The 21,885-nt window shown below is 48.6% G+C and overlaps 1 protein-coding gene across 1 annotated transcript in view; it reads left to right on the top strand.

The window, feature by feature from the left end:
- CCDC83 (coiled-coil domain containing 83) overlaps nucleotides 1–21,885 on the top strand; it is a 472,571-nt gene that overhangs the window by 436,584 nt on the left and 14,102 nt on the right. The window contains exon 9 of the mRNA XM_069639776.1: nucleotides 10,244–10,338. Coding sequence (XP_069495877.1) covers nucleotides 10,244–10,338 — 95 coding nt within the window. The remainder of the gene's footprint in view (nucleotides 1–10,243; nucleotides 10,339–21,885) is intronic.

Raw genomic sequence — 21,885 nt, 5'->3', positions numbered from 1 at the left:
TTGAGGGATCTCTTTGCTATCATTCTTTCACCACTGAATGCTACCATGCATGCCTCGCTTGCAGTCCAACACTTATCTAAAACAATGCCTCTATTTGTATCCATCATATGCAAACTCATTACGCCTTCTGAATTTGCACTGGATTCGCATTGTGGTAGAAGTAATTGTGATTTAGATTTAGGTTATGTGCAGGACCGGTTAAGTACAGGTCCATGGAAGATGAAGTCATGCAAGTTGTGCGTTGAAGATGTTTACTGGAATTGCAGAAGTGAAGTTGGCACGGCACTACATATGTTGTGGTTGTTTAGGAAAATTATTTTTTGGGATGCTGTTTTCCAAAGGGTTGATCTGGTCTTAGGTCTATCCCTTCCCTGAGACCCGCTTATTTGTGTGCTAGGCTTATTTCCTACTGATATTGTATTGACCAGTGGTAAACCTTTTTGGGCGTACAGAGCATTCTTGGTTGCCAAGAGACATTCTTAAATTCTGGAAAAGTGAAACTGCACCATGTGCTGATGATTGCTGCTGAGTTTGTCACTTCTGTCTAGAGGGGAGAAAGTGCCTTTCCATGGTAAAGATTAGCATCATAAGTATGAAATGATCTGGGGTGTGTTTAACAACCTCTATGCTTAGTTATTGCGCCTTGAGGTTTATTAATTTCTGACCCCCCGCCCGCACCTGTGTGTTGTGTGGTTTTCTTTCTTTTTAGTCTTCCCTCTCGTCTCACCCGTTTTTCTGTTCTAACTCTTTTTCCTTTATGAATGTGTTTGTTGAGATACATTCATATCTGTTTTATATGTATTTACAAAGAAGCAAATGTTCTTTATTGATTGTTCATGTAACCTTTAAAATAATAAACAATAATTTGAAGCAATAAAATAACTAAATGTATTGATGGATGGCATTGTGAGCCACGCTGAGGAGCTGTATGGCAGACCTCTGCCCAGAGGAAGGCTGCCATATCGTCCTCCATCAGGGACAAGGTGTTGCAGTGAGGATAGTCCCATGTGACCCTGAACACTGCAGAAAGGGGTAGAACGACTTGAAAGGTTAGAGTCTGTAGCCTCATTTCCCGCCACAGGAGGGAGAGTGCAGCAACAGGAGGTGGCACTGTGGCACCCTTTGCCCTCACCCTGTGGGGGGAGAAGGCCAGCTCCATCCTCCACATGTAGGGGATTAAGGGGATTGGGAGTGCAGAGGCTGGCGCAGCAAGCCACGGTGATGGTGGTATGTCTATCACTCCCCAATAACATGTAAATGTACTGGCCAAAAGCATGCATCTCCCAGCGTAAATGGCCACAATGGGCAAGGGAATAGGCAAACACATGGCAATCAGTGCAAAGGCACAGTGAGTACAGGCATGTGCAAAGAGAGGTGGGAAAATGAAGAAATACACATGCACTGCAGGTGAAATGTGCATGGCAACACATGGAAACATGAGAAGCACCCATGTGTGCAATGTAAGTTGATGTTGGCGTTAAGATGGATTTCTAAACTCTGTCCTGGTGGGCAGAGGCTTAGGAGGCCACCCTAGTTTAGGGAAACAGGGGAGCCTTCTGGACATGCCAGGCCAATCTAGGTAGCTTGGCAGGTGGTTAAGACGAAGTGGTGAGAGGGATCGGAAGCCCACAATGAGTACACACAGTAACGAACCACAAACTACTCTTAGACAAGTGTATAGAAAAAATATCTATAGATTTATTGTCGGCCGGACCAATTGATACAAGTAAACTTCAGTTATATCAAAACAGTTACCACACAATTCCTATGCTAAGTAATATATATACAATACGTTTCCTAATGCGGCAAAGGAGTAAAACACAACCACAAGCTGTAAGGCAAAGGGTTGGTTAAAACACTAGGAGCATTAGACAATTCTTCAGAGTCGTTCCATTACTTTGAGTCCAGCCCTAAGAAGTAGGGAGCTTTGTGCTCAACAGTACAGTTGTGTGTAAAAACGCACAAACACGAAGATGGAACAAAAAGTGGGTCTTCCTTAGGGAACTGTAACGAGTCAGGAAGGGGCTTGAGGTGATGAAGAATTGGTTCCCACTATTCGAGTAGTGTCTGCCCTTGGAGGCAGAGCAGTTTCCAAAAGGTGGGAATAGCTGGGGAGCGCAGGCTAGCCCAGCCAAAAGCGAATACCTTTAAGGGATGCTTCTTGCGTAAAAGGGAGGGTGCCAGCGGGCCACCGGTAAGTGATGCAAGTACTCACCGACCCTCTGCACAGTCCAGACCAAACTTTGCCAGTTTAGTTGGGGTCGCGAGTAGGTTCGAGTCCTGCAGCTTCGCAGCGCTGCGGCTCTCAGCAGCTGCGGGATAGAATGATTGTCCGTGATGGGACAGTTGTCTTTTCTCAGCTTCCGAAATAGATACAAAGAAAATTCTGATGCAGCAGGCTTCAGGGCACAGGAGATCAGGTCAGCAAGACACCTACAGCGACTGTCACCAACAAGTAGTGACGTGAGAATCACGAATGTGGCCGGCATTATGCACTCTCCTAATTTGGGACCCAGAGGAGCAAGGCCTACAAAATTTTGGTGGGAAAGGGCACCAGACAAAAAGAAAGCGATGTCCCAAGTCTCTGGTTTACTCGAGACGGCAGCGGTTCTGCGGGATACCCCGATGTAGAGATGGACAGTTCTCACTACTCCAAAGGGGTGAAGCGCCCTTCCAGGCTTTCTTGATCGATGAAGAAAACAGGGGTCCAACGGGACAACAGAGGGCGAAGGGTGCCAAACCTTCCAAAGTGTCTCCGGCGGGTTCACGAGTCTGTTTCTTTGTTGCAGGATACTTGGCTCCTTCTGTAGTTCGAGAAAACTCAGGTGATCGCCCTGGAATGGATGCAGAGCCCCTTCTCTTATCCAAGATTAGCTTTGCGCCAATATCAAGGACTTCAATTGAAGATCTGCTCTCATGCAGTCATGGACCAATAACGGCCCACGGTGGTCCCAGTCATTCAGGCACTACAGACATCCTGATACCAGTAGTGTGGATTTGGACCAGACAGTTCCAACCCGCTTCCTGGACACACACACGTGACATACAGAAGCCTGCGAAAGAGATCGATTTTCGTGGTAGGCTTCTTGCCCAAATAAGGAAAACCCAGGTTACTCGACCTGGGTGAAGGCAAGGGACAAAATGGCCAAAGGACAGAACAAAAGACTTTGTGGCTCGGCCATTTTCGGACCTGGCCACAGTCTTGAACCAAACGCAGTAATCGCGATATGATTCCGTAAAAACAAGTAAAACACTTATAAAAAGTACTTATAAAAAGTCTCCTGTTGCCCCCGCTCATGCCCCGTGTCTGTCTCCTGTTCTCCCCACCCCCTGCTCATGCTCCATGTCTGTCTCCTGTTCCCCCCACCCCCGCTCATGCCCCGTGTCTGTCTCCTGTTGCCCCCAACCCCCGCTCATGCCCCGTGTCTGTCTCCTGTTGCCCCCCACCCCCCGCTATTGCCCCATGTCTCTCTCCTGTTGCCCCCCAGCCCCCGCTCATGCCCTGTGTCTGTCTCCTGTACACCCCACCCCCTGCTCATGCCCCGTGTCTGTCTCCTGTACCCCCCACCCCCTGCTCATGCCCCGTGTCTGTCTCCTGTTGCCCCCCCGCTCATGCCCTGTGTCTGTCTCCTGTTCCCCCACCCGCTCATGTCCCGTGTCTCTCTCCTGTTGCCCCCCACCCCTGCTCATGCCCCGTGTCTGTCTCTTGTACCCACCACCCCCCCGCTCATGCCCCGTGTCTCTCTCCTGTTGCCCCCCACCCCCTGCTCATGCCCCGTGTCTCTTTCCTGTTGCCCCCCACTCCCCCGCTCATGCCCTGTGTCTGTCTTCTGTTCCCCCCAGCCCCCGCTCATGCCTTGTGTCTGTCTCCTGTTCCCCCCACCCCCGCTCATGCCCCGTGTCGGTCTCCTGTTGCCCCCACCCATGCCCCCTGTCTGTCTCCTGTACTCCCCACTCCGTGCTCATGCCCCGTGTCTCTCTCCTGTTGCCCCCCACCCCATTTGTGATGTCATCTTTGATGTCCTGGGTGTTAGTCTTAGCAGTGCACGGTGGTGGCGCGAGTTATGGTTGCTTAGCTTACTATAACTGGCGAATTTCAAGGGTTTTTCGGTTTTACTTGGAACCATAACGTCCCTTTGACAAAGTTTTTTCACTGAAAATATATATATATATATATATATATATGATATATATGTCTAGCCTGTTTGGTCAATATGCATTGGCCACATATTACTGCATTGTCAATCATTTACAAATCCTGTGGGTTGTAGGCTGTCAGGTGCGGGGTCAGAGGGCAGGGAGATGTGCCAGGAGACATTGTGCAGGCATGCTTCCAGCACCTGCAAAAGTTCATTGGAAAATGACGGCTGGGACATGCCGTGCAGCATGCCCACGGTGTGCTGGAAGGTGACGCAAGCTTCAGCACCCGGAGTAAGGCTGTACTAATGTTGATCCTGTTCTCCATGTCATCCTGTAACAGGGTGAGCAGCCCAGCAATGGTCTCCCAGTTCAGCCAGTACAGGGTGATTAGCTGGTTGTCAGTCAAGGCCCAGGGTGAGGGCCTGACCCAGGGTATGGGCGCTTGCCTTACATGGCGTCTGCTCCTTCTACTCCCTGTACCTGTGGTGCTCTTCCAGTCTCTGCAGCTCAATGCAGCGCAGGAGTATATGTATGTCTATAGTCACTATTCACAACAGCTGGTTTTGAAAAGTGTGTTTGATGAAGGTGTGGGCCTTAAGTACCCTTCTTGAGTGGATTGGGTGCACCGGTGGCTTATTTTCCATCACCTGCATAACTGCACTGTGTTTTTGGCGGTATTACCGCCCATTTTAGTGGTATTTTGACAGTATTTCAACTTGTAATTTGGTGAGAATACAGTTTTTGTATCTCAACAGTAATTCCATTGGCAGAATTAGTGCCAGGGCTAATTCCGCCATCTGTTGGTGGTTATTTCATCGGTACTAATACCGCTGGGGCTAATTCCACCGGCGGATATAGCACCGACTCATAATTCGGTGGTATGGTAAAAGTGGTGGTTATTCCGTTACCCAACAAGGCAGAAAAATGTCTGGGGATTTTTGCGGTATCGTGCAGAAAGGATGTGATTTAGCAGTTTTGGGCTGGACTTCCCCTTTTGGGGTGGGGCCAAGCCTGATTTGCATATGGTCTTTCTCCTTTCTGTGATGGCTTGGCAGGCAAAGAATGGTGGTCTGGAGGATTGCCCAGAGCAATGCCAGAGGTTGAGATTAATTCTAAACCTTCCAGCCATCACCTCTTTTGTTTTGCTTTTGTCACCCCCACTGGAACGGGTATGCAGAGACGTGGGTCCGTGCATGCTGGGCCGAGAGACCAAAGCTACTCCTCACTGATGAGGCCCAACGAGGCTCAGACATATCTGGGAATGCTTGTGGTCTTGTGCAGAAGGGATGTGACCTAGCAGTTTGGGCTGGACTGCCCCTAAGGGGGTGTGACCAAGCCTGATTTGCATATGGTCTTTCTCCTTTCTGTGATGGCTTGGCAGGCGAAGAACAGTGGTCTGGAGGGTTGCCCAGAGCAATGCCAGAGGTTGAGATTAGTTTTAAACCTCCCAGCCATCACCTCTTTTGTTTTACGGTTATTCCGTTACCACCACTTTTGCCATATACCGTCAGACTCATAATGAGTGAGTCTCAAAGCTCACAGTGAACTGAATAGTCATTTATTTAAAATGGTGCATTCTAGGAAAGCTACATTGTCTTTTGTCGAATACACTGCCAGTGGGAAAGTAAGTCTTAAAGTGAGGAGCGACTGGAATCTTCGTTTGTTGAAAACACTGCAATTTGAGAAAGAAAATCTTAATGTCCAGAGCCACTTTAAATGTCATTTGTCTAAAACAATGCCTGCTTGGAAAGCGTGTCTTGAAGCCCAAAGCATGCTGAATCATCATTTGTCTAAAACACAATACTTGATGGGAAAGTGAATCTTAACACCATAATATTGCATGCTAGGAAAATGAGCCTTAGGACCCTGAAGAAACTTAGATGCCATCCATCTCAAACACTGACTGCTGGGAAAGTGAGTCTTGAACCCCAGATCAAATTGTACTAGCATTAGTCTAAAATATGACATGCTGTAAAGTGAGTCTTAAAGACAGAGGCGTTGCTGGGGGGGGGGGGGGCTAAGAGGGCTATAACCCCTGGTCTTTTGGTTGTAGCCCCGGATAGAATCTCAGGAGCTACAACCAAAAGGCTAGCTAGCCCTCAGTGCCAACAGTTCCAACATCAGTGTAGCCCCAGGTCTTTTCCAGACCTAACAACCGGGGCTGGATGGGCCCATCTGCCACTCTGTCCGTGGCAGGGCCGAAATCATATGAAGTCCCTGGGGGCCGGTTTAAAAAATAAACAAACAAAAAAATGTTACATTCTTTTTTTAAATAATTATTTTTTATGAAACACACAAAAAGCACCCACAACGGCATCATTCATCAAACAAGGTGACTGATGTTCTCTTGCTTTGATGATTGATTTGCATGCATGATGTGTGCATCATAAATTATGATGCATGCATCATTCACATGCTGCTGCAGCATGCGGCCAACTTTGCACCAGACATGAAGATGAACTTAACTGGTCTGCTGTTCAATCTCAGTTACCAGTTTAATGGTATCCACTACAGAATATTTGCTCAATTTACTATAGTGATATGATAGCTCAGTGGGTTGAGAGCTCGCTGCTGCAATGTGTGTGTGATCTGCAAGTTGCAGGTTCGAATCCCAGCAAGGCCATCTCAGCTTTTCATCCTTCTGAGGTTGATAAAATAGTACCAACACAGGTTGTGTGAGCTTAAGTATAAGTGCTATACAATAATATATTATTATTTGGCCTTGGACGTCTGCTTGCATTCACAGTAATTTGACAATATGGATCTATACACTCAGATAATAATGATACATATGGTGATCCATTCTTGTATGAAATGTATATCACATTAGTGAAATCAAAACTATATTTTTCGTAGTGTACTTAGGAACAATGCTATTTGATGCCACTTCCTGTTTTGTCAAGGGGTGAAAGATCGTGTTTCATCGCTTCCCGGAATGTCACTTTCGGGTGGGGTGAAAATGACATCACTTCTAGTGCTGTCATCAGAGGTCAAGGGTCGTGAGGCGAGGGGGTTGGCAATTTTTTCTTGGGTGTACAGGCCTATTTCTTGTGCCAGTCCGACCCTGCTAGCAACACCCCTGCTTAAAGACCAGAGAGAACTGAATTGTCTAAAATAATGTATATTGATAAAAATCAGTCTGAATGATGAGGTAGGAGAGCTGGTTTAAACCAGAACAGTGCAAACTCTAAACAATGATCAGATCTAGCTCCGACAACCCGAGAGCTCTTTATACAAAAACAAAGTTTTGTTTAAACGTTCACCCATATCGTCCATCCATCTTTGATATCGTAGAGTCTTTAACACGTGCTAAATAGTTAATAAACCAGAGACCATAGAGAATCGTTCGCGCGATCAATAAATATTGATGTAGGCCGATTGTGTGATGATATAGGAGTAAAAGAGGGATTTCACATACGTAGTTGTTGTTGGTTAATGCCAGACATTGCCTATCAATCTGGATTCAGGTCGTACATGGCGCTAGCTTGGGCAAATCAATCAAAGCTTTCTGTGGCCTCTTTTTAGTAGCCTGGTAAGGAACTAAACAGGCTTCCGACACTAACTGCCTGGGCTCCTCTTTTAAAACTTCCGGTAGACCCATGAAACTTCTAACACCTCTTACAATCTACTGGACATTTTTTTATGGAGCTGTGTTCATTAACCTGTTCATCAACATGTCCAGGGAAAACATGTTTGACGTTTTCCTCCTAAGACTGAATTCTCTTCAGCACGTTCATGAGGAACGTCGGGGAAGTGACGAGGGAGGTAACGTCTCTGTCATCTGCTGGAATCAAGGGCACAAGATCAAGACAAGAAGGGGTAGGTTTATGGAACTTAGTTGGAAACAAATGACTCATTAAGGGTTGAGCTAAGTACACATACTTCTTTTTATGTATTTCCTTTCAAGTCACATCTCATTTCGCCAGTATGTCTAGCCTCCAATGATAATTAAAACGCATTACATCTGTCGACGTTGACAATTTTGAAGCTACTTTTTCGATGCGCGCCCAACATGACCAATGGTCCGTCCCACCCCATAAACCAGGGGAACGGGTGTTCTCCACTTGCGTGTGCCCTGCGTTACAGACATGGGGAGAACATGTGTGCATTCTGTGAGTGATCCGCTTCACAAAAGGGGGGCATGCACATGTCTGTGCACATGCAGATTCACTTCCCGGCAGAACTAAAGAGCAGGCATGTGTTGTAGTGGGGAGTACCACCGTTTCGAGCACATCCCTGATTCATAGAAGGGTGCGCTTCCAGATGCAGCCGTCACTCCATGCATCCTCGGACCCCTACTCTTCCTGTTAGAAAGCTGCTGGATGCCAGCGTACATGCTGCCTGGGGTCTCTCCAGATGCCTGGCAAGATGCATCTTCTGCATATAGAAATGCTCATCCTTTCTATGAGTGTTTCTATTTTGTTACATTGTTGCAACCATGTAATTTCCCTTAAAGAGCCCATCAATGCAAATAAAATGTGCTCACAGATCCCATAGGGTAGGAGGCTAGCTGTGGCCCACAAGCCTCGTGGATTGGTAAACTCATATATAGCAGCTCTGTGTCAGGAATACACCCAACACTTGGGTATCCTTGGATGTAGGTCCATTATGCCTGCAGCCAGTTCCTCCTTCCCCTTGCAAAGCCCATTTTATGATATGATATTTTATTTATATCGCGCTCACACACAAGTGTTACTTTTTGGCTTTTAGGTGGGAGGGGGGAGGTGGGATATGAGGAGGGGCACAAAGCATGTAGGTGTTGTTTGGTTAGCTATCCACCCATTGACTGCCAATGGCCATGCTAATCCCTGAAGCCAGTACCAGCTTCTTGCTGGCCCCCCACGTCCAAAACACATTCTTGTGTGTTCTCTTTGAGCTAGCTTCGTCTAGCAGCAACATCAATTGCTGTCCTGAAAGATTCTGCCAGGGTTATTTCAAAGCAGTTTTCTGAGAGTTAATGGCTTAATGGGGGCTGTAAATGTGCTGCTGGTGTAATCAAAATGTCTTCAGCCACTTGATTTATAAGCAGTATTCATGTCCCTCACCAAGGTCTTGTTAAACACGAGCATTGGCAAAGCAAACGTTTTGGCTTGTGCATAAGGTATTTTATGGGCATTTCCCAGGCGCTGGTATTATATGCCCAGGTACCCGCACCATTTTGCGGCTGCTATCTTTAATGGCCAGTTTATTACCATGATGGCAGTGCTTGGCAAATGCCTTTGCCATGTCTACCCAAAAGCCAACACCGTTACCAGTGCTTGCTTTGTAAATTACAAGGATCGAAATGTGGGCACACATATGCAAGGAGCACTTTGGCCCTCATATGTGACCCAAAGTTCTCTGTTAAAGCCGATAAAAGTCTGTCTCATGGTCTGGGTTTGAACAATCGCGTTGTGCTGAAACTTTCTATGTAATACATACACGTGCTTACACTCAACATCTAACATGTACACGTTTCAGTCACTATATCTGTTCACAGACTTGCTGCTTGGCAAATGGGCTCCTCACACTTTCTGCACATTGTTGGGATGAATTGCCGTGTTCATTTATAAAACCTACTCGTGTGTTTCCTTTAATCTACCGCATGGCAAGTCCCCACTAGCATATCATTGTAGGTTTTGCCAGTCCCCCAATGTATATGCGTGTGCTCTTGCAGTATGCAGAGAAAGGGGAGGATGGTAGGTCATCAGTATTCCAGGGATCTACAACCTGTGGCTATCCAGAGGCTGTGGACTATGACTCCCATGATCCCTCATCATTGACTGTGCTGGATGGGGCTAGTGGGAGTTGTAGTACAAATCAGCTGGACGGGCAAAGGTTGAAAACCCCTGCTTCTATGCTCTGCTTCCTGCCCACTGCTATGATAAATGTGGCTCGACATGGGCATGGTACCTGTCCACACTGTTCCCAAATTGTCATGCATATGTCACATGCACACACGTTGATCAAGAAATCCAGGTGTGCAAGCAGAAATATTCAGTATGTAGCTGGAGTGGCCTAAGTACAAGTGTCGGGATAGCATGTGGGAACACACCCTGCCTTGGCTTATTATTCTTTCCCAAACTCCACCTAAAGCCATGTGTACCTTTCTTTTCTTTCCCAGGAACTGTTTTCTCACTCAGGTGGCTGGCTTGGACATTCCCGCTGATAGTTTACTGGGAGAGGACCTGCTGGCCCTGGAGTGGATCGAAGAACCAGGTAAGGCAGGATTTCAAATAAAGAACCAGTTACGAAAGCAAAAGATCTAGTATTACTAAATGGCATGTCATTTCCGTTGGTGGAGCTACTGCCACCCTGTGCCCAGGAACAGCCTCGCATATTGTCCTCATGTGCCGATTGCAACTATATATATTAGTATATGGCAGGGCCCATGGACAGACAGTATATGCCCAGGTCGAGGCCTACATTCTTAAAAAGTCTCACTGCATATTGATACTATTTAAGTAGCAGGATATGAGAACAGGTGGTTAAAGGCCTCACCTGACACAGGCCCAAACTCTTATGCAAAATGATCCAGGGCTCGTCAAGGCCGCGGTCTAACGGCACTAGCTTATTAGGCCACGCCCCTTGACTCCCCGGCTCAATGGGCTACAGGCACCCCCGCCAGGCAGCCTTTTGTAGAGATCAGCACCCTCTCCCCCATGGAATGGCAAGGAAACCACCACCCCTCGCTGGCTAGACAAATACGACTAACGCAACTCAAAACCAGCCCTGAAGTCCACACCGAACTCGCCTTCCCGAGTGCGGTCAACTCGGAACCAAGAGCATCGGAGGGAAAGGCGAACTCCTAGAAGCGCCCTACCGCAGACATCGACTAGTTAGATCTCACAGCGAAAGACAACTGCCCAAAACAACACCCCCAAGAACTACAGCTCCCCCGATTGTCCCTCCCCCAGTGTAGCCCCATCCCTACCTGATTATGGTTTGTTTGTTATGTTCATCTCTAAACAAATGACACAAGATGTGAAATGAGGTGCCTGAGATGTTTGTTTACTGTTAAAATCAAATAAAAAGATTAATTGAAAAAAAAATTGGATATAGACAAAATAAAAACGGGTGGCTTACGGCTTACAAAGGTAACAATAACCTAGGGGGGCAAGTGTTGCAAACTAAAGAGGTGTATTCTACAAATATAGAACGTGGCATTATTGGTTGCCCTTTGTATTTTACTTTGTGGAAATTACTCTGTATTTATACATGTATTTGTGGGATATGGGGCAAAGGGAAGGAGGGATTTGGGGTAGAATTAAACATCAAAGTGATTTTCACGAAGTAAATTACCACAAACAATGTAGGCACTGGCAGGAGTGGTGAGGGACAGGAGGAGGGTACAGGAGCTCCCTCTTTGCCCAGTAGGTGAAGTTTAAGCCAAGTTCTGAAGGGATCCACAGTTGGGCTGGCTTTGATTGTGGTGGCAGCTGGTTCCAATGGAGCACGGCAAGCCAGGAGAAAGAGCAGAAGCGAGAGGAGGCCCAAGGGGGACATCGGATAGCGAAATTGAGGACCGAGGAGGAGCAAAAGGAATGAGATTGTGAGTAAACAGAGATATAGTCAGCCAGCTACTGAAGAGCAAGACCATTAATATATTTGTAGAGTAGGAGAACGAAATTCTAAAAGGTAGCGGTGATGCATGGAGAGCCAACTAGCATTGTGCCGGTGGATGAATATCTGGGTGGGTTGAAGAGTGTGTGAGTAGCATAGTTCAGGACTTTGATGGGAAGAAGGCCAAGCGGTAAATATCAGCTGTAATTGAATTTGCTGGAGATTACAGTTTTCGTAGAGTGATAAGAGAACCCTAAGGTTGCAAGCCTTATACGCTGTGGGAGATGTAGTGCTTTTGGCCCGAGCAAGCCCGATGACAAAGATTGGTGGTAAAGGCTTCTTTGAAAATATCCACCCGACTTTCAACTACCGTGCTGCCAAGCTATTCCACCATCTTCTGGCAGTGGGCACATGTTCTGAGACACATGACTATTATCATAGAACTCACTCTGCCTGACCCAATATATACAGCCCATATAGCTACCTTTCCCATAATACACCTGTCTCAGAGGGGGAGGATTGTGACCGGCGGATGAAACTGTGAACTTTGCAGCTCTCCCAGTTCTACCTAAAAGCCAACGCAGGTAGCCTCCCATTAGGTGAGGTAAGGAGAGTTGGTTTAGCGGCATGGGTGGCATAGTCACAGATGACTGGACTCGTTTAGTGATGGCAGTAGGTGAACAGCAATTGCTGAAGGGAATAGTTGGCTTCCTCCTTCTGCCTCGTCTGTTATACAATGAGCCCTGCAGAGTCTTCTGCACACCTCACGTGACTGCTTTTTGGCATTCAAGATATCTTTTTCCTGTTGTTATATTCTTAACACTTAACACTCTCCTGAACACCTGTGAAGACCTGCTCTCCAACCTGGATTCTAACACCTCATCTTGCTTGATCTCTCTTCTGCCTTTGACACGGTCAACCATGGCATCCTGCTCAAATGTCTCTGTGATAACCTGGGTATCACCGGTCAGGTCCTGGGGTGGCTGACTTCTTTCCTCTCGAACCGACCCTCCCAGGTCCAACTTGGGTCCTTCCTCTCCGCTATCCTTTTCTCTACCTGTGGTGTACCCCAGCGGTCTAACCTCTCTCCCTGGCTGTCCAACCTATACCTGGCACTTCTTGGCCACCGCATTGCCGCTCTCTGCCCCAACTTTCAGTGCTATGCGGATGACATTTTCAGGCTACCTTCGGCCACCTCTTCTCCATCTCTCAGCTCTGAATGTCTGTCTGCCATCCAGGAGTGGTGTCCCGCCAATGATCTCTGCCTTAATGCCAGTAAGACCGAGATTCTCCTCATCGTCACACCCGTTCCCTCCTTTCCTGTTGCTCTCTGGCCGGCTTCTCTTGGCCCTCCTCCTGCTTCTACCTGCGAGGCTAAAAACCTTAGTCATCTTTGACTCCACACTCTCCTTCTCTCCTCACATCTCAGCCGTCTCTAAGAAGTCACACTACCAGCTTCACCTCCTTTCCTCTCCTTCCCCCAGAAGCTCACTGTCTCCAGAGCTCTGGTTCTCTCTAGGCTGGACTACTGCAACAGCCTCTTTCTAAATCTTCCTGCCTCTACTCTCCGCCCCCTGCAACTCATCCAGAAACAGGACTGCAAGACTTGTCTTTGGCCTCAAGCCCAGGGATCGTATCTCTCCAGGACTGAAATCTCTGCACTGGCTCCCAGTGGCTGTGAGGATCAAGTTCAAAACCCACTGCATTGTCCACAAGGCCTTCTGGGGCCTCAATACCTTCAACTCTCTCTTCCTAAGTATCTTCCCTCTCGAGTTCCTCACTCTTCCACCTCCAACTCCCTTAGGGTCAGTCGCTTCTCCAAGCAACGAGTTGGTGGTAATCGCTTTCTCTGGCTGGGGCCTCCCTCTGGAACAGCCTCCTTGAACTTGAGGAGAACCATCTCCGGTTCCGGAAGCACCTAAAAACCTTTCTCTTTGCTTCTGCCTTTCCTCCTCCTCTCCCCTGCTGACCTCCTGGCTGAAACTGAATCTGCACTGGTTACCTGGCCATCCTCTGTTCTCGGGCCCAGGTCCCTCCCCCACCAGTCACACACACCTGCACTGCCTGTCTGGCAACCCCCGCACTTGGGGACTGTTTCTGTATCCCTACAGTGCCACTATCAGCACTTGACACCTGATGTCTGCACTTACCTTTGCACTTGCCACCTGCTGGCCGTTACCTTACCTATTGTTATTATTCTATGCCATGTACAGCCCTGTCCCTTCTCCCCTCCCCCCGCACTTTCCCCATCCCATGCACTTGCGCGATCTGAATGACACCTGGCCTAGTAGTATCGTTGTCTGTCCTCCCTTTGTTCCGCCTCCCTTGCCTCGTTGCGCCTTGAAACACTCGTCTATAGGCGCCTTATAAATATCATATCAATTCATACGCTCCTGCTGACTTCAGCCAGGCCTAAAACGTACAACACTTTTAATGAATAAAGTACATTTGTTTTCCATGTATATGAACAGGATTTTAGGCTCTCGCACCACGTTTAGTATTTGTTTCCCCCCCACCCCCCCATTTTTCTTCCGTAGTTGGTTTGGCTGTACACTCAGACTAGTGGGATGTCACCGTCTGAACCACTGGTGACTATGCAATGATACTATCAGAGTTAACAGATAGCCACTATTGCAAAATTAATCAATGCCACTATGACACCGCACTGCGAAACTGCCTTTCATATGCAGTGTTTTCTGAAGATTCTGATGCTTTTAAGGTCATTAATGCAATTCTCTTAATCAAAGAACCAGATGTGCATATTGTAATTCGTGAGATAAATGTGCAGTCAATTTGAACAGAGCAATAAGAGTAGTGCATTCTAGGAAAGTACATTCCTATCACTTCTCACTTTCTAAACATTAAGAGTAGGCCTTTGTGGCCAAATTGCAAAGGTTTTTCACTGGTACAAACACGAAGCAGATGTGTGGGTTTTCTATGTTTGGGATTAAGTAATAAAAAAGGAACATATCGTTTGGGCGATATTGTATGATGCCCTTCTAGTAGTGTTCGAAGCGTCTTAGTGCGCCCATGCCATAGATTTTTGATGTATCTATTGGAAATGAAAAACGTTTCACCCAAAATAACTGTGCAAAGGACATATTGATGCCTGGAACAGTGCCATTGCTGGATACTTTACAAAGCAATGATATCGTTATATCGCTATGAAGGCGCAGAAGGAGCTGGGGACAGCACAAGAGAGTTCTATACATCTTCAGTAATTGCAGTATTCCCAGATAAATCTAGATTTGCAATCCAGTGGTGACAGCTGTTGGGGTCGAGGGGGGGTGGTAGCACTTTAAGATTCTCAGGTTCCCCCTCTGGAGCGAAGGTGGCTTTTAAAAAAAAGTTTAACCATATTGTTTACGTAACCTATTCATTTATTCTTAGCCGTTGGTTAGCTTTGGGTCCAGGAACTTTTAACTCTGGACCTGTTGACCTTTAGCAGTCTTACTTTTGGTTGTCTCAATTTTTTCAGTTGACCTTTGAAATAGTTATCCGTTTTTATATTTCCTTTCTGAACATATAGCTTCTTCGTCATCTTAACACTTTCATCCTTAGGGTCCAGTCTCATGGGATGTCTTTAGAATGGGCCAGATCTCTCCCCTTAGCACACTCTCTTCCAACATCTGCAAACCCCCACGGTCCTCCTCTCCACCCCGCGGTCCTCCTCCCCACCCCTCACGCTGTCTTAGAGCAGCATCTGATTACCATGTCCCCCATTTGAGAGCTCTGGGGATTGGCATTGTGTCCCTTTGCCTGCTCTGTCAGTGATGAGTTCAGAGATGCACAAACGTGTACTACACAACACCTACTTTGAAAGATGCACAAATGTGTTCCATTCGCTCTAGTTGATCTACAAGGAACACACTGAACTTTTTTCCATGATTACTGAGATCTCAATTCCCTCATCCAGGTTGTTGAGGCAACCACAATCCAGCTGTTCGATTGTGGTTCTTTCGTGGAAGGTATGCAATAAACTGCTTTTTTAGATTTAAGATTGCAGTCATCATATCAAACACCTGAGCGCAACAGATGCCGAGGGAAGGTACCATTAGCCTAATGGCAAGGCTTGCCATACCATTTGGTTATGAGCAAGATGTGCATTCTTTAATGCAGAGGAATAAAACTAGTTCACTGTTTGATCCCTGTCCTATCTTGTTTCTGAAGAAAACGAATGGCATGGTTTTCCAGTCCTTTTGACTTGAACCTTCTTTCGAGTGAGGGATTTCATGACTGGAGGCGACAGAAGATGACTGATGACTGCTTGATCTAACAGCTCTTGCTGACCAGTCAATATGTGATACTTTGAGCACCAGTGGTTTTCACACTGATGGAGCCGCATTGATGCAGAGGTACTGGAACATTTATCCATGACCAGTTTGTGGCATGGAGTAAAATGGAAACTTGCCCCATCTGCTCACGGTGCTGTTAAGATGGCGGCGCCCGTGGGCGGGATAGCAGTGCCTGAAGGATCTGCCGCTCAGAGCCCCAAAATATCAGCTATACACTTTTCACAACCACCGCCTGTCTCTCCAATCAACCAGTGGCCACAGAAGTGGTGGCTGTTCAACTGCCAAGAGGTTGAGGGGCTCCCTACAAAATGGGCCATGCATCCATGGTCGCTGCTGGTGCACTACTGTGACCCGCAGTGAATACTAAGGACCTAGCTCTGGGGGAATGGAAGAGCATGCATTTATGGTGGCTCATTGTGCCTTGTCCCTTCGTAGCTGTGTTCCTTCTACTCCCATCTAACGATCCCACCACACTAGGGAGGTCTTGCTTCATCTGGAACACACCAAGGTGGACAGGGTAGCTCTGCCAAGCACTCTACACCCCACCAGCCCCACAGCTCTCGAGAGCACAGACGTGGCGAAGGACCCACACTGCAGCACATGGGGTAGCAGGCTCTAACATAAATGCTCTCTGGTTTTACGAGGTTGTTTCCGGAGCACAGTTCATCCCACAATAGGCACTATGTCAGGACGAGAGTTTGGCTGGTAGGTGGAAGGGAACTTGGGCCTCACATCCTTGTTTGTTTCAGGTTAAAAAAACAGGCTGTTTTTTGTCGGGTGGTGGAAGATTCCCAGCATGGGATACCAAGTCTGAAGACACATCGGTCTGCCCTTAATTAATTCCAAGACATGGGCTGCTTGGAAGGAATACACTATTGCAGTCCCTCTGGTCAGAACCAGCAAATAGAGATACCCCTATGGGGCAAGAGGCAGCAATGGCCCGTGGAGTGGTCGGGGCCAGCAAGACACCCAAGCAACTCTTAATACAGTGTCTTACTCGGCTTGAGAGGGACATCACTGTCTCTCTAAAAAAAGAAATTTAAGCAGCATCTACCAATCAGCGCAACTCTACTGTTAAAACTAGCCAATATATTTTGAAGCTGGGGGATTGTGTTGATGAAATGGGGTGCCTGATCTCTCTACCGCAAGAGGCAAACTTGAAGATACCAAGCAAGCCCTGGCGTTAACCCTGGATAACCTTGAAGATTTTGAAAACAAGTGCTGTAGGGGTACACCTCAGACTGAGGGGCCTGGTCGAAGGCACAGAGGGAATGGATATGGAAGGCTGGGGTCAAGCAGTGTTTCTCAGCAATGGCCCCCTAGACCTACAAGGCATCATAATGGATCCTGTGCAGATAATGGAGCACATACCCCTCTGAGAGATGTCAATGTCCAATTCCATGCTTTTCCCACAAAGGAACACATCTTTAACATTGCAAGAAATCAGGAAAGAAATCGTACATGCTGGTTTATGCTCAAGACATTCAGACGCCCTGACAACTCCTATGATGCCGCAAAATACACCATAGCCGATTTCAATCGCCAGGACCATGCTGACAGAGATTTGACATTCGTCAAGAGCAGCAGCGGCACCAAAACCCATAGATACATTCCACGCCAGGCTCCATCACCTACTCTCAATGTGCACCCTAATAAATAAAGCCTGAAGAGGTGAGGCCCAATTAATCCTGGGCTGTTGTGAAAACAAACTATGGAGACAGATTAACTGTCAATCAGGCATGTGCCTTAAATAAATTGTGGTGCCCAGCCACTCACAAAAACTCACTAAAGTGTGTGCAGAGAGGATGAAAGGGGACTTTCAACTCATGGCGGTGGCAGAAGTTCCCAATGCGGCTAAGAGACCATAGCAAAAACCAAAGCATATCAAGAGAACACCATCACTCCCACTTCAAGGCAATTGTGACAATATGGGTCATTCTGAGGTTGGAGGTCAGAGAAAAAGGATGCCGGTAAAGGATTACCGGCATCCCTTACCGCTACGGGCTATTCTGACCAACCAGACCGCAATTTACGGCATTGTAAAGTACGATGCCGTAAATAGCAGTCTAGTGTTGTGCGCACAACACCATGCCGTTATGGCGTAAACCGGAGCTGATCAAAAGTAAAGCACACATGCAAATAACGGCCTCCTGAAGCCCGTAAAGTACCTTACCGGCATGGAGTACATACAGGCATCTCAGAGAAGGTGTTCAGAACCCTGAGCTGTGGTTCCAAGAGCCACAGGAGCGCACAATCAGCACAGGTGGAGGCAATGGAGTCTGGCACAACAGAAAAGGAGCACACCCACACACCACACCCCCTCCCACACCAAGATGATACCAATAGTAGTAGCATCACTGGAGCTGGAGGCCCTGCTTGCAAGGCAGCAACAACAACAATCAGAACAACCACAGCCCCCACCACAGAGGATACACAGGAGGAGAAGGAGGGTGAGACAGGCCCAGCATGCACCACCAGTGCAGCCACCGTTACCACGCCGCCAGCCCCCAATCCCTCGCATCCGAGCCAGTCCTTCAACCTAACCCCTGAGCAGATCCACACCCTGCACCAGCTTGACTGTGACACCATCACCACCATAGTGGACCTGATACATGACGACATAGTGATCCTCATACAAATACGCACCACCATCCCTCACAGGCACCTACCAGCACACAGTGGGGCACATGCATGGCATATCACAACCATTAATTTCACGGATACTGAACCAAGTGCTGGATGCCCTCCTCAAGCACACAACGGACTACAAATCCCTACCATGGACTCCCCAGGAGATATTCGATACAAAAGTTGCCTTCCATGCACTGGCAGGCATGCCAAATTGTATAGGTGCCCTTGACTGCACCCACGTGTAGTTGGTGGTCCCGCATGCCATGGAGGTGGCGTATCACAACCGCAAGCAATACCGCTCCGTCAACGTGCAGATGGTATGCAACGCCAGCAAGATCATCACACATTGCTGGGCCCGATATCCAGGATCAACTCATGACTCAATGGTCCTGCGGAACACCACGCTACCACGCTATATGGAGCGACATGCTGGACGACGTGCCTGGCTGCTTGGTGAGTTGCCTGACTGGGCCATGGCAGTGCATCAGGGTTATGAGGTGGGTGCCTGCATACTCAACCTGGGTGGAAATGTTGACGCCAGTGCACGATGTGCACCTCACCGAACACTGTGCCACAGAGCCAGTGAAACGGCACATGACTACCGAATCCCAAAGTGATGAAGTAAGGCCCACACCTAACACTACATGACCAATAGGTGACCAGGCCACATCCCACAACACATGCACCACTCATCGGCGGCCCTCACACACCGTAAGGGCATCTAGCAATATGCACTGCATATGCACTATGTCGCTGCCTCCAGCATATCACCACACCGGAGAGTCATCTCTGGGAGTGCATTGAACTGAGGCCAGCAGGGATACCACACCGTGTCACTGGTACTGCACACCCATAGGAGTGGTGGAAGTCACCATAGTACGGATCAGTGCAGAATGACGAATATGCTACTGACTACAGCCAACACTCCCTACTACTGAATCTCACAGAACACAGCACTTCAAGGATCTTACCCCAAGACTGCTGCATGCATATACGATGCATGTTCTACAAGATGTGAGTGCCATAGACCTTCTCGAAGATGCTACCCCCTCCATCATTCCATTGCACAGGACACATAGCGGAGCCAGGAATGGGGTCAATGCATCCATGGACATGTGAGTATGGGCAGAAATCACCTGCTGCCAGTTCATTTGTCCACCATGAATGTACACTTACCTTCATTCCCTTCTCATGCAGGTGATGGTGGCTGTCCCTTCACGCCGTGGCTCAGGACCCCTGTCTGAAACCCACAGAACAGGCACGAGGAGGCCTACAATCGTGCCCATACCCCTGTATGTGTGTTGATTAAGCAGGCATTTGGCCTGTTGAAGGCACGATTTTGTTGCCTCAGCCGGTCAGGTGGGGCACCCATCTGCAGCCATGAGAAGGTGTCCAAGACCCCCATGGCATGTGTAATTCTGCACAATATGTGCATCCCTTGGAACATGCCCCTGTGCCCTGACATGGGACTGCTACCACCAGATGATGATGATGATGGGTATGAGGAGGAAGAAGGGGCAGGACAGCATCATGGTGCCGAAGCACAGAAGGGACATGCCGTGTGACAAGCATTGATTGGACAATATAACTGACACACAAGTCAGCAGAGGGTGTCATGACATGAGGACATAGGGCACTGGGTGTGGGGATACATGTTCACCATGCACTGTCAGATATCAGAAGACACATGTGCAATGATGAATGTCCACACTGGTTTACCTTTGCAACACAAACGGTATATTGAAATTGTAATAGCCTAAGTGAATAACAAACCCCCCACACACACCCTCATCTCCCTCCCCCGAACTCCCCCACACACCCTCCCCCCCCTCCCCCACACACGGGGCCCGGGGTAGCCATGTCCCGGCAGCGCTGGGAACGGAGTGACCGACGCAGTAGTTTTGTCCGGGTCGAGTTACTGGTCGACGGGGTGTCCTCAGGCTCAGCCTGTTGAGAAGGATGTGCAGCCTCCAAGGCATCAGCAATGTGTCCAAGGAAATCACATAGACGGTTGGTGCTGTCCGTCACCACCTGCCGCATTGCCCTTAATTCCTCCCACCACTCCTCCCTGCCCTGCCGATTGTCCTGCATCAGCTCGGTGATGAGGGTGGTGAGCTGCGCTTCACGCTGCGCATCAGCCAATGGTGTGTCGTCCCTGCAGGGGGTTGGGCTGCCATGACCTGCCAGGGCTTCGCCTGGGGGACTGGGCACAGGATTGGCTTGTTCCTGTGCTCATCCACGGGCACATTGGCCAGGTGTGTCTGGCTTATCCGAGTCGCTGCATGAGACCTGTGGGTAGGTGCTGGCCTCTGGGGTGTGGACGACTGAATATGTGTCCTCCTCTGCCGCTCCACAGGTGGAAAAGGGGCTGTCTACAGATTCCAGGGGGGCCGTAGCTGCCACCTCCCCAGCGACGCTTGACTCCTCGGACCTTGGGGTTAACAATGTTCCTGGTGCCAATGCAGGGAGGGGTAGGGGTGGTGCACCCTCCATGGGCCTTGCAGGAGCCGGTGTTGCACTTCCAGGTGTGCTCTTCCTGGCTGGGATGCGGCAGACCCTGCCTTTGCCTCTGGAGGTGGTGGGACAGCTGGTCTTGTGGTCCTCGCTGTCATGCTCACTGCCTGTGGGGGTAGAAGAGAGGGACGACATGAGAGATGATTTGAGACCCAACTTTCATACATGGCTACATTCACATATTCAGTCATTTGGGGGTTATGGGCATTTGGGTATGCAACAGCACTACATTCAATTTATGGGTGGGATATGCATGCAGGTGTCGGTGTCACTCATCTTGGCCGGGTACTGTGCTGTCTGACTAGCACACTGTCCACAACAGCTGCACAGTGTGCCTCATGGGATGTGCCACTTCGTGCGGTATGTGTAATGTGTGTTATGCCCTTGCACTTGGTACTTGCTTGGGTCACAGTTGCTTCGGCATGAATTTAATGGGGGGGGGTACACCATGCCGTGAATCCTTGCCGGGCCTTTCTTTTGTATATCATGGCATTGGCATTGGCAGTGTAGACTTTGGACACTCACCTCCATCAGCGGACGACGGTGCCCCACACTCCATGTTGCCGACCCCTTCTATTGATTCTTGGCCGGTCAAGCCGGCACACGTCTCCTCCCATGGCATCAGTTTCATGGGGGAACTTGGGCCCCTTCCGGTCTCCTGGGCCTGGCTGCGGTTTGCCGAGAGGATGCTCTGCGCCCTCAGCCGCAGGTCGTCCCACCGCTTGCGGCAGTCCTTGCGGGTGCGGGGGTGCTGCCGACTGCG

The sequence above is a fragment of the Ambystoma mexicanum genome, chromosome 7q (assembly GCF_040938575.1).
Source record: "Ambystoma mexicanum isolate Mex_15411 chromosome 7q, UKY_AmexF1_1, whole genome shotgun sequence".
Taxonomy (NCBI): Eukaryota; Metazoa; Chordata; class Amphibia; order Caudata; family Ambystomatidae; genus Ambystoma; species Ambystoma mexicanum.
The sequence above is the reverse complement of the archived record's forward strand: the minus strand, read 5'-3'. Positions and strand labels throughout refer to the sequence as shown.